The 12553-nt window shown below is 55.7% G+C and overlaps 1 protein-coding gene across 1 annotated transcript; it reads left to right on the top strand.

The window, feature by feature from the left end:
• Nucleotides 1-1733: 1733 nt before the first annotated feature.
• Nucleotides 1734-11993, top strand: POLR2I (RNA polymerase II subunit I). The gene is made up of 6 exons (XM_075915244.1): nt 1734-1879; nt 3310-3364; nt 4613-4686; nt 6660-6734; nt 9793-9844; nt 11819-11993. Exons 1-6 carry the CDS (start codon nt 1821-1823, stop codon nt 11879-11881), a joined length of 378 nt encoding a protein of 125 aa, XP_075771359.1. The 5' UTR covers nt 1734-1820; the 3' UTR covers nt 11882-11993.
• The last annotated feature ends 560 nt before the right edge of the window (nt 11994-12553 follow it).

Raw genomic sequence — 12553 nt, 5'->3', positions numbered from 1 at the left:
CACAATTTAGCTACATCTAGACTGCAAGCCTCTTTCAAAAACGAGCGTCTAGACTACAACCAGTACTTTCGATAAAGCAGGCTGCTTTTTCAAAAGAGAGCACCCAGGCAGTCTGGATGCTCTCTTTCGAAAAAGCACAGTTTGCACTACGTAGTGCCTTTTTTTCGAAGGAGCACTTTTGAAAAAAAGGCGTTCTTCCTCGTAAAACGAGGTTTTCTGTGGTCGAAAAAACTGCCGCATTCTTTCGGTTTACTTTCGAAAGAACATGGCAGCAGTCTAGATGCAGGGGAAGTTTTTTCGAAAAAACCCTGTAGTCTAGACACACCCATTGTAACCGCATCAGTAGGCTTAAAAATGAGCTGCAGATTTCCACACAGACATCCGCAGAGTTGCAGGGCTCCATCTACGTACCCCAGATCCATTCACCCATTTACCCATCATGTATCTAACCTCATACCCACCCACCACACTAATCTATCAACCATCATACCCCCCATCATCTCTCTATTGCTGTACCCACCCACCCAGAGATCTATGTATCCACACCCATACTGACACACCATCCATTTACCCCCATACCCACATGCATCATCTACCCACCTACCCCTAGTCCTACTCACCCGGCCTTTATCTGTGTTAGGCACTTCTCTGGGGCCCAAATAAGCCCCTTAGGGTCTGGAATGAATTTACCAGCCCAAGCCTCTGGGAGACAGGGGAGCAAATTAGCTTTCCACAAGGCTCTGCCCCCACTCACCTTGGAGTCCCAGGCTACTTATTTAGGTGCCTAAATATAGATGCTGGAAACTCACTGCAAGCCCTTTAGTCTGAGAATCTTGCCTGGAGCCAGGTGAGTGACTCAGCCTCCTCCTGGACAGCGAGGCATCCACCCAGCTGCCTGCCCAGTTCCACCGCTCAGCCTGGCTTGGCCTCTTCGGAAGTCTTGGCAAAGCTCAGGGGTTGGACGCGTTGGCTCCTGCCCCGGCAAAGCCGTGCGTAGAAAGCGAGGACACGCGAGTCAGAAGGGAAAGGGAATCGTGGGTGGAGAAAGCCTCACTCAACAGAGCACAGAGCGAGGTGGCCGTGTGGGACCTCGGACCAGGCTCCTGTCTGAGCTGTTTTGTGTCGTTAGCTAAGGGCTGGGCCCCTCACTGAGATTCCATTTGTCTGCTGAGCACCCATGTCCCCTCGGGTTACATTCTGTGAATGGGTCCAGCTTCCCGAGGAGCCGGGTGGCTCTGTGTCCCTCCCCTCCTCTCAGCATTAATCCCCCTCTGCCAGCATTGGGTCCCCGCCACAGCGGGGTTTCATATTGGCCTCCAGGTCATTGCTAACAAATACTTTCAAGAATTCGTTCTTGAGAGGCTTTTCCGATCCCCAGTGGCCAATCCCTGCTTCCCTCATCATGAGCTAGCTCACTATTGCATCACCAGGTGATGACATCACACTGGGACAATTACATTGTGGATGTGATGACATCACACTGGGGTGGTGACATCACAGCGGTGACAACATCACGGCAGTGATGACTTCACACTGCGACGTGGCATCCCAGTGCTGATGTCAGAGCCACACAGGCATCATCACTTGGGCGATGACCTCACCAGGCAGCCTGACCAGCTGATGACATCACTGGCCGGCACAGGCACGGCGCCATGCAGCTGGGGGAAGCCCCAAGCTCAGGCCACAACCGCCTTCGAGCCTCTCTTGTCCCCGCCGGCGGCCCGTAGCGGAGCGGCTGTGCTGCGCCTGCGCAAAGGCGACAAGGCCCAGCCGGAACGGGTGGTGAGCATGCGCAGTGCGCACCCTGAGGCGCGGTTGCCATGGAGGCGGATGGGACCTACGAGCCGGGCTTCGTGGGGATCCGCTTCTGCCAGGAGTGGTGAGCGCGGGGGCGGGGCTGTTCCCCCCCCCGGACCCAGCCTCCTGCCACAGCCCCCCCCACGTCTCTTCTCGCCCCCCCCCCCAGCCCGGCCCCCGCGACCCCCCCGCCGCCCTCCCCTGGGCCCAGTCCCCCCCCCCGGGGCCAGGCCCCCCCCACGTCTCTTCTCGCCCCCCCCAGCCCGGCCCCCGCGACCCCCCCGCCGCCCTCCCCTGGGCCCAGCCCCCCCCCCCCGGGGCCAGGCCCCCCCCACGTCTCTTCTCGCCCCCCCCAGCCCGGCCCCCGCGACCCCCCCGCCGCCCTCCCCTGGGCCCAGCCCCCCCCCCCGGGGCCAGGCCCCCCCCACGTCTCTTCTCGACCCCCCCCCCCAGCCCGGCCCCCGCGACCCCCCCCCACGTCTCTTCTCGCCCCCCCCCCAGCCCGGCCCCCGCGACCCCCCCGCCGCCCTCCCCTGGGCCCAGGCCCCCCCCCACGTCTCTTCTCGCCCCCCCCCCGCCGCCCTCCCCTGGGCCCAGCCCCCCCCCAGGGCCAGGCCCCCCCCCCCACGTCTCTTCTCGCTCCCCCCCGCCGCCCTCCCCTGGGCCCGGCCCCCCCCTTTCCCTCGCAGGGTCTCGGCTGCGCCTCCAGGTTACTTGTAACCCCCCCCCGGGTCCCGGACCCCCCCCGACCTTGTCCCCCCGTCTCCTTTGAGCCCCCCCAATGAGCTTCCCCTCCAGGGTCCTCGCCTCCTGGGCCCCCCCCCCGCCCGCCCCCATCTCCCGCAGGCGCCCGGGCCCCCTCTGGTCGCTCCCCGCTCAGGCGGGAGCAAAGCACCTCGGGGGAGGTGGCAGGGGCCAGGTGCAGGGCCTGGTCCAGGAGCATTCCGGGCTTGCTTTCTCCCTGAGCCGAAGGAGGGTTTTGCCCTTGTGGCTGGGAGCAAGAGACCCTCCGAGGTAACTTGGTTCCTTGACTCTGCAGTGACCTGCTCCTAGTGTGCCAGGCCCTGTGATCACATACCTGAGTGTCAGGTATCGCAGGGGTAGCCGTGTTAATATGAATCTGCATAAACAACAAGAAGTCCTGTGGCACCTTCTAGACTAACAGATTTATTGGAGCATCAGCTTTCATGGACAAAGACCCCTGCAACTGACGAAGTGGGTCTGTGCTTACAAAAGCTTATGCTCCAATAAATCTGTTAGTCTGTAAGGTGCCACAGGACTTCTCATTGTTTAAACCTGAGTGTGTGTAACCTGGTAAGAGAATCAATAGAAACAAGCCAGGGTGCACTGTCCTACAACCCACAAGGCACCCTACAATAACAAACCCATATTGTAGCTGCAGTAAAAATAGGGAGGGGATTTTTGCCTCCCAGGGTCTAATATAAAAAACTAGGGAAATCTATCATCTGCAGGGACTTCTCTTCTTATTGCTGTCCTTTGTATCTGTAATAGCAACAACATGCTGTACCCCAAGGAAGACAAGGAAAACAGAATCCTGCTCTATGCGGTAAGTTTCCAATGACCAAGGCCTAATTCAGCCCTGCTCTGAGCTCATTGACTGTAGCAGAGTTGACCCAATTTCAGACTGACTCAGCTGTTAGCCTCCTCTCCCTTTCAATAAACTGAGGCAAAGGCTGATTTTGGCTTGTCTTAGCTGCTCCGGGGTGTGGGGGGGGAGGAACCACTTTAAAAGATTCCAGGGTTTAACGTCAGACGCACTCATGGGGTTTGTTGTCAGCTGGAGCATGCTATGGGAATGAATCCCATGCTTCCCTTCCAGGACTGAGCATATAAGGGTTAATTGGGGCTCATTAAACAACTATCAGGAAATGGTATATATTTGGGGAGATGTTTTTTCTGATTCTTACTGGCTCTTCCTCTTCATTTTACAATTCCCTGCCCCCTTTTCCTTCTGGCTGAGGATAGCTTTCCCCTCTGATATGGGTATCCAGCTATCACAGCAGTGGGTGTGTTAAGAGTAGCCAGATAGGTAGTGAACCTCATGCTGTCAACAGCAACACTAGATTGAGGCATTGTGCTCTTTGTTCTTCTGTCCCAGCGTCTGTCTGTGCAGGAATAAGGAATCAAACTAGGACACTCCCTTCTCCACATAGGTGTGAGCTAAAATGCCATGCTTTCTGTTTTGCCGCAGTTTCAGGGTTACATTTAAAATAGAAGTTTAACTAGAGATTTCCTGTCACCACGGATATATTGTCATTGTTCTCCTGGGCTCTTCCCCAGTCTTTAGCCCCAACTTTCCCTTATCATCTATGCAGAAAAACCTCTGACCTAGGTCTGGAAATGTGTTTAGTCCAGGCTAACTGGCCTGGCTGGAGAGGGGATGCTAGAGCTGGGCTCTGCTTTCACTTGGGTTGGAACCTGCTGATAGTCTTCCAGTGCCCTTCCCATAATTCTCCTGTGAAGGACACACTGGTTCTCCTGCAGTTCATGCAATTGACTAGGAAAGAATCCAAGAGCATCCCAGCGTGATGAACCCTGGGGTCTGTCCCAGACACACACTGGTGACTGCAGACACCGTGAGGACCCAGAACGTGGGTAGCTTGTGGCTTGCTTGCCCTGAGCTAGGTCAAGTATAGTGCTCTGGGCTAACAGTGCTGTGAAGACCTAGCCCTGGATTTCTTGTGTGAGGAGGTTTTATTAGCGAGACTGAACGTATTGTACTAAGGTAGCAACTTCTACTTGGAAATCCCCATCCTAGGGTGCATTTTATTTCTCTCTCTCTTTCCCTCCCCAGTGTCGAAACTGTGATTACCAGCAGGAAGCTGACAACAGTTGCATCTATGTCAATAAGATCACGCATGAAGTGGAGTGAGTATGAGATGACCTATATTAACTGGTGCTGAACAAAGTCTGGGGCAATTCTGAGCTGCTGCTGACTCTCCCTTCCTCCCCACCTATTACCAAATAGCTTTGACTAAACACACCTCTCGTGGGAGAGTGTGGTATAGTGATCACAGCTGAGGCTGGCACTGTAACCGGGGCTAGTAGGCCTATCCCAGTTGTAGGCATAACCGGGACAGTGAATAAAGGTTTATAAAATGTGCTAATTTATAACAAATGTTAACAAGAAAAGATGTAAAAGGAAGACAGACTAAATGAGTTTATTAATCTGCCTTATTAATACGGTGTAAGAATTGTGTTATGATTACTCCTGGTAAACCAAGGAAGCATGGGACTGAAAATTAATGGGCTAAATGATAAAGGGTGTTCTCACCTTCAGTCTTGGCTTTGGGAGTGAGCGTGGGGTAGTTGTTAGAAATGAGGCTGGGAGCTATTCGTGGCTCTGGGTGCGAGTGCGGTCTGACAGTTAGAGCCGGGGAAGGAGTGTCAGGACTCTTGGATTCTCTCTAGAGTCGCCATGCTGTGTAATGTTAGGCTGGTCCCTTCACCTCTTAATTCAGGTTTTCTCCCTGTATTAAATGGGGGCAGCCCCATCTGTCAGCGGATCTGTGGAGAAGCACTCGGAGATCCCCGAGTGAAAGGGATCAAAGCTGTGCCTCGTTATTTATCAAAGGGGGAAAGGTCAGTTCAGAAAACAAGCTACAGGCCAGATCCCAGGGGTGGAAAACCAGCTTTCTTGGGAGAGACTCAAGCAGCCGTTCTAGCCTGTCCAAGAGATGGTTAAGAGGTAGTCTGTTCTGAGAGTCCCTACGTAGGGAAGAGATTTCTGATGCAGTGTGAGGGAGGTAGCAGTATCCTGGACAAACCTTCTGGAATGCCGATAAACACTAGTGAATTATGTTTAAGACCTGTGAGGTGTGTTGTGTTAAAAATGCAGTTGTCTGTCACGTGGAGACTGGCAGTAGCTGTGGGGATGCTAATGTCATTCCTGCGGTTAGCAGGGCTTTGAAGCCAGCCCCCGCAGAGGTGCGCATACACTAGTTCAGCCTGGATTCTGCATGGGTCAACAGACAAAGGATTTGGGGGTAAATAGCCTTGTTTTAAATGGGGGGGGGGATCTTCCTGGTCCATGGGGAGCTCTTGTTGTTAGGGAGGGGCTGGAAGGACGTAGCTTAGAGAGCACTGGGTGTTACTTCTGAGCTGAGGTTGTTAGTCGTTAGTTCTGAGTTGTTACTGCAAAAGAGATCCCTTTTGCAGCTTTGAAGCAGTCCCAGGCCAGAATCCATGGCACATACGGATAGGAGGTTGCTGGTCTGCTTGTTACTGTGTTGGTTCTTGTGTAGTTGTCATGTTTTCTCTGTAGTGCTTTCACCTTGTGACTACACAAGGCTTCCTTAGGAAGTGCTGTGTGGGTCACTTAAACACCTGGCACTTGCACCGTTCTCAGTTTCTGCAGGAAGCAAGCAGGCCTGGCTGTCTGCGGAAGGTAGGGGGACGGTGGGGATGTGCTGGGCTTGGAAATACCCTGCACAGGAGGGGGAGATACCAAGAAAAGCAATGTCCAGGAACCTGCGAGTTGGTGCCACGCTGTGGAGGGGGATATAGGTGCAATTGCCCTTAAAGGGGACAGAGAGCTCTTATAACAGCACCCAATGACTGGCGACTGAAGCTAGACAAAATCAGACTAGAAATAAAATGCATATTTTGTAAGGAAGGTAATTAACCATTGGGACAACTAGCCTAAGGCCCAGGTGGATTTGCATCACTTAGAGCCTTTAAGTCAGGCCTGCATGTCTTTCCTGTACGCTTGCTGTAGTGCAGCCGGAAGGTGTGGTCTTGACCCAGGACCCATGGGTGGAGCAGGATGATTATCATGCACCTGGCTGCCCTTACGACAGCGCCTCAGTCTGATTCTTAGAACAGGTCTGTTTTCATTGCAGCGAGTTGACACAAATCATCGCCGACGTTTCCCAGGACCCAACTTTGCCCCGGACAGAGGATCACCCGTGTCAGAAGTGAGTGTTAACCCTTCAGAGCCTGCAGACGTTTCTAGCCATTAAGTGCTTGGGAAGCTTCCCCTCTGTGACATTAGTTGGTTCGTTCTGACGCGCAGATTTCCAAGAGTCTGAAGGTAAACTAGCACAGTCACTGATCGGGAAGCCTCTAGCTTCTGTCCTGCCCGTTCTCCAAGGCCAACCTCCAAGGAGGAGCCCAGCCGCAGCAGGCTCCAGTGTGCAGATCAGCAGGGAGGGATGGCCACTCCGTACAGCTAGGGGTGCGCTTTCTCAGATGAAACGTTAGCTACAGAGCCTCCCTTCCTGTGATCATTGAAGGGCCCTAGGAACTAGTAGCTTGTGGCTCCAGGAGGGATGTGAAGGGTTAAATGGTGAGGCCTAGAGCAGTCCCCACCTGTCCCAGGCAGAGGGCTGCTCCAGCCCCACAGAGCCCACTATAGGCAGGGGCTGCTCTACCCATCTGGAGTAGCCCCTGTCCATGGCAGGCCCGACCCGGGTGACGCGCTACAGGTAGGGGCTGCTCCAACCAGAGCAGCTTTTGTCCGTGGGCGGGAGGGGGGGGACCACTCCAGCCCCACTGGGCTGCAGCAGTCTCTCCCCGATCCCCCCTTTAATTGGTTAACTGGTTAAACAATGTTTAACTGGTTAATCAATTAAATGGGATTTTACATCCCTAGTGTCCAAATGTCAGTAAGAGCCTCAACCTCCCTGCCCCATTTTAATAGCAGGGGGGATTATTTGAATGCGCGCACGCACACACGCACACACACACCCTCCCTTCCTCCCCTCTTAGCTGCTCCCTTAGCAGAGGTGGTTTACACACAGCGCTCTCGCCCCGCTCTTGCACCGTGGCCACACTTCCGGTTCAAAGTGCTGCCGCTGTTCAGTGTAGACACAGCCTGTTGCCTGGACTCCCTCCAGCCATTCTCCTCTGGATCCTGCCCCTTCCAGTTTTCCTAAATCCCCTGCCGGGGCCTGCATATCTGCCCTGCAGCCTGAGCCCTGGAAGCCTAGTTCAGGCCAGCCCGGTGCGTCCCTCTGCTGTGGAGTTTCTTTAGTGACAGTCCATTGGCCGCACTCGCCCACAGGCTGACCCCATGTGCAAGTGTTTCCCTGCCCGGGGTCTCCCCGGGAGACGCTGCGATCACTGGATTAGTGTTTTCCCAGGCTGTAAATGGGGGTCTTTCATGAGTCCTCACCGCCCAGGCAGGCAGCTAGATAACAGCGCTTGCTGAGACAAACCGGTTTCTCTCCTGGTGCGGAGCCCCAGGCTGCCGACCTCCGCAGGGAATTTGCATGTAGACACCCAGGCCTGGCGTTGGTACCTGCGCTTTGCAGCGATTGTGGATGCGGGTGAGAGAGGGGCCTTTAGCTGTGCCTTGGTGGCTCTCTTGGGTGACCCCTGTGACCCTCACGCCCTTGAATTCAATTACATTAGTGCCGGGTTAGCCCACTTGCAGGCTAAGTAGCTTGGGGCAGGACCTGTCTGCCGCTCAGTCTGAACAGCACCTGGCACCGCGGGCCCGATCTCACCTGGGCTTTAGGCACAGCTGCAATAATCCCAGTTAGTGAAAACATCGCGTGTTCAGCCACAAGACTCAGAGGCTTGGCTGGCTCTTCCCAAGCAGCACCCCGGTGCCGGCTGCCCTGCACTATGGGCACAAGGCTCAGAAAAAAGGACCTGGGAATTAGTGGATGGAAAACTGGAGATGAGTCAACAGGGCGCCATTGTAGCTAAGAAGGCAAATGTCATATTAGGGGGCATTAGGAGGAGCATTGCCAGCAGCTCCAAGAGAATTGATTATTCCTCTTTATTCAGCTTTGGTGAGGCCACATCCGGAATATTGTGTCCAGTTCTGGGCCCCTCACTATAGAAAGGACGTGGACACATTGGAGAGGGTCCAGCGGGGGGCAACCAAAATGATTAGGGGGCTGGAGCACATGACCTATGAGGAGAGACTGAGGGATCTGGGTCTGTTTAGTCTGTGGAAGAGAAGAGTGAGGGGGGATTTGATAGCAGCCTTCAACTTCCTGAAGGGAGGTTCCAAAGAGGCTGGAGAGAGGCTGTTCTCAGTAGTGACAGATGCAGAACAAGGAGCAATGATTCAAGTTACAATGGGGAAGGTTGAGGTTGGATATTAGAAAACTCTTTCCCTAGGAGGGTGGGGAAGCCCTGGGCTGGGTTCCCTAGGGAGGGGGTGGAATCTCTTTCCCTAGAGGTGTTTAAGTCTCGGCTTGACAAAGCCCCAGCCAGGTTGATTGAGTTGGGATTGGTCCTGCCTTGGGCAGGGGGCTGGACTTGATGCCTCCTGAGGTCTCTTCCAGCTCTATGATTCTATGAACGGCTTGGTCTGCAGCCAGGCAGGGCTCCGGGCAGTGCCTGCTCCCTGAGCACGCTGTCACCAGGGCAAGTGGCTTCCCCAGCTCGGAGCTCCTCAGGGCTGGCCTCGGAGCAGTCAGCCTCCGAGTCCACTCCGGCAGGGTGGCTGGGGAAGCCAGAGGGCCCTGCATCAGCAGCGGCTCAGCCAGTGTGCAGAAGGGGAGGCGGGTTAGTCGACAGGGGCGCAGCATAGAACAGAGCTTGTTAGCACAGAACACGGGAACCTTCAGTAAAGCCCATCTTGGGGGGGGGGGGGGGGGGGGAGGCAGGCAGCCCAGAGCCATGACTCTGGCCTTCCCCCGAGCCCACAGCCAGCCAAGACTGACCCACTTCCCGCTGCCTGGCCCCGATGCTCTTGTTGCACCTCCCCTGACCTTTCTCTCCGTCTTTTTCTCATCTGAATCCAGAATCATCTGGTAACATCCCCCTTCTAGTCACAGCCTCCCCCTGGGGCTCAGGTTACAAAGGGCTGGCTATAGCTCACGTCCAGGCAGCTGCGGCAGCCCCTGCAAAACCTAGACAGCGGTGCAGCACCCAGGGAAACTGAGGCACACTCCGTATACCTGCAGCACAGACTCACGTCGGCTCATACAAAAGAAGGGAAAATCCCCACGTTGTCACTCCAGCCCTGCGAGCTGACGTCCTGTCTGATGCGACGCTGGCTTCTCTCCTTTGCAGGTGCGGACACAAAGAAGCGGTGTTCTTCCAGTCTCACAGCGCAAGGGCTGAGGTGAGGGGTCTGCTTCCCGGCGCAGTGACGTAGTCCACACTGAGGGTCTGATTTCCATGCACTTGCCTGTCGTGGGCCCCCGGGGCAGGGTTTCAAAGCACCAACAGGAGCCGGCGGCTGGGCGTTGGAGCTGGATGGGCTAGGCTGCGTCCCAGGGAGGGATGGGTTAGTCTGGTTGTGGGCACCTCGTCACCAGCTGCCCTTCGCATGAGGAAGCCTTAGTCTGTGCCTGCTGGGGCCCAGCTTCCCCCCACGCTCCCAGGCCGACGCAGACCCTACTGTGGGTCTGCAGGTTAACAGACACTGCAGCCTGCGCTATCCAACCCACTGGTGCTGGTGGAATTCCCAGCTCCTCCCCCCAGTACAGTGCAGCGTGTCAGTGACCCCACAGCGCTAGATCTGCCTCTCGAACGCAAGAGCAAGTTTATTTACGCAGAGCAGCATCAAGGGATAGAGAAAAGGACCCATGAGACATCCTACAGCCACAGCTTCACCAAGAACGCTCACCGGGAACCCTCCCCGTGTGTCACAGCCAGGTTGGCGGCTCTTCGGCGAACAAGCCTGCGTCCCTCCGCGGTGGAGTTCGTCTTTAGTGACCGTTCATTGGCGGCCCTCGCCCACAGGCTGACCCTGTATTGCAAGTGTTGCCCTGCCTGGCGCCTGCTCGAGTAGCATATTCCCAGACTATAAACGGGGGCTCAGCATGAACCACACAGTCATCACCGCCCAGGCAGACAGCTACATAACAGCTCTTGCTGGGACAAACCGGTTTCTCTCCTGGTGCAGAGCCCCAAGCTGCCGACCTCAGCGGGGAATATGCATGTAGACACCCAGCCCTGGGCCTGGCGTTGGTACCTGCGCTTTGCAGTGATTAGGGACACTGGTGAGAGAGAGGCCTTAGCTGCGCCTTGGTGAGCTAGGAAGGTCCCCAGGGGACCCCTGTAATCCTCACGCACTTGAATACAATTACACGTATCCAGCTGGGCCCGAAGAACAGGCAGAGCAGGGGGGGCTATCCTGGGAAATGGTGACAAATAGCTTTGCGGGCCCAGGGGGAATGAGCTGAACAGGCGCTCCCAGTGGGACAGATGCTGTGGCCAGGAGGGCTAATGCTGCCTTTGGGGTGCATAAATGGGACGCTGGAGTCGGAGTGGAGAGCGCGGTGTTGGGCCTGCAGGCGCCTGCAATTCGAGAAGGTTGGTGATGAACTGGAGGGGGCGAGAGAGATGCCACAGGAAGGGTCAGAGAACCTGCCCGATCGCTAGGCTGCAGCTGCTGAGTGTCACTGGGCGCTCGGTCTGTTTAGCCTAAGGAGGAGACGGTGAAGGGTGATGTGAGCTCCATCCGTGAGGACGAATAACGGGCCCTCCAGCAAGGCAGAGCCAGGCATCACCGTCAGACTCAGAGCCAGGTGGGCAGGCCGCAAATGGTGCTTAATGTGTCTCGCTGCAGTTCGTGTTAATCGCTGTGCTTTAATTAACCAGTCAAGATGCTTTTACTATTATTAACCAATTGTAGCTGATACAGTAACTGTGGGACTAATACGTTAAGTACAGTCCCGGCCTGCTGTCCCACTAGGACTCTGCAGCACAGTCGGAAACAGAACAATGAATTCACACGCTGGGGGCTCTTTTGAGTCCGTTGATCGCGAATTTCATTCCTGCCGCCCTGAGTGTTGCTGGGCTAACGTGTCTGTGGCTGAAGGTGAAGCAAGAGCCGCTCAGGCTGGGAACAGGGCATCCCTTGAACAGCACAAGGGCCATGGCAGCGGCAGCGCCGTCGATGTTTGAATCCTGCTGGGCCATGTGGCTATGATTCCTGGTGTGGGAGGAGTTAACGCAGTCCCCTTGCCTGGGCCAGCCCGAGGTCACTAGATCACAGAGGGTCCAGCTGGCTGGCCTCGGAGTCCAGGGATCCCTGCGCCCTCCGCTAGCCGGCAGCCGGAGGGTCATGCTCACATTCTCTGTTCTCTAGGATGCCATGAGGCTGTATTACGTGTGCACCGCCCCCCACTGTGGCCACCGCTGGACTGAATGAAGGGGCTGTTTGAGAGCTGACATCACCAGGACCACACAGGCTGTTCCCTGCCGCGCTGGGGTCATTTCATCGCTGTATGTTTGTGAATAAAAAGGTTCCATTTTTTTAATCACGCCCGCGTGTGCATCTGTGAAATTGAGCCAGCTGGAGCTCGTGTCTTCACAACAGGGGCCTGCCTCTGGGATACTGATCCTAGGCTGACGAGCAGCCCCTAACGCAACGCAGGTACGGGCTTTCGGAAGTGAGGGGAACGCGCCGTAATTCCCGCGCAGGCAGCCGTATCCGCCAGCTTTGATCCAGCTCGCACACATGGAACAGCCACCTGCGTGGTGTCTTGGCCAGAAGCCCGGGCATGTACTCGGGGGGCTACCAGGCCCCACTTCCACCATGACATGCCCGTTTCAGTGCACTGGCTGGGTCAGAGCTCCCATGGGTTTGTCGGAGCAGGGAATGACACCGTGGCTGTGTCTACACTTGCGCCTTCTTGCGTGAGAAATATGCAAATGAGGCTAAGCGTGGAACCCCTCTTGCGCAATGCCCCTATGCCGATTATTTTCGGGAAGAACGGCATTGCGTAAAAGGGGTTTCTTGCGCAAGAAGGGGCAGTGCAGACAGCTCCTTCTGGCGCAAGAGCCTCTTCTGCAAAAATGATGGCTCATTAGGTATGCAAAT

This window comes from Pelodiscus sinensis, unplaced genomic scaffold (genome assembly GCF_049634645.1).
Source record: "Pelodiscus sinensis isolate JC-2024 unplaced genomic scaffold, ASM4963464v1 ctg34, whole genome shotgun sequence".
NCBI lineage: Eukaryota > Metazoa > Chordata > Testudines > Trionychidae > Pelodiscus > Pelodiscus sinensis.
Note: the sequence above shows the minus strand (reverse complement) of the source record. Positions and strands in the feature narration are given on the sequence as shown.

Excerpts from the sequence above, each read along its gene's own strand:
- POLR2I (XM_075915244.1), top strand. The coding sequence starts at position 1,821 with ATGGAGGCGGATGGGACCTACGAGCCGGGCTTCGTGGGGATCCGCTTC. Across the intron at positions 1,880-3,309 it reads ATCCGCTTCTGCCAGGAGTG|CAACAACATGCTGTACCCCA; the intron begins GTGAGCGCGGGG and ends TATCTGTAATAG. Across the intron at positions 9,845-11,818 it reads CTCACAGCGCAAGGGCTGAG|GATGCCATGAGGCTGTATTA; the intron begins GTGAGGGGTCTG and ends TCTGTTCTCTAG.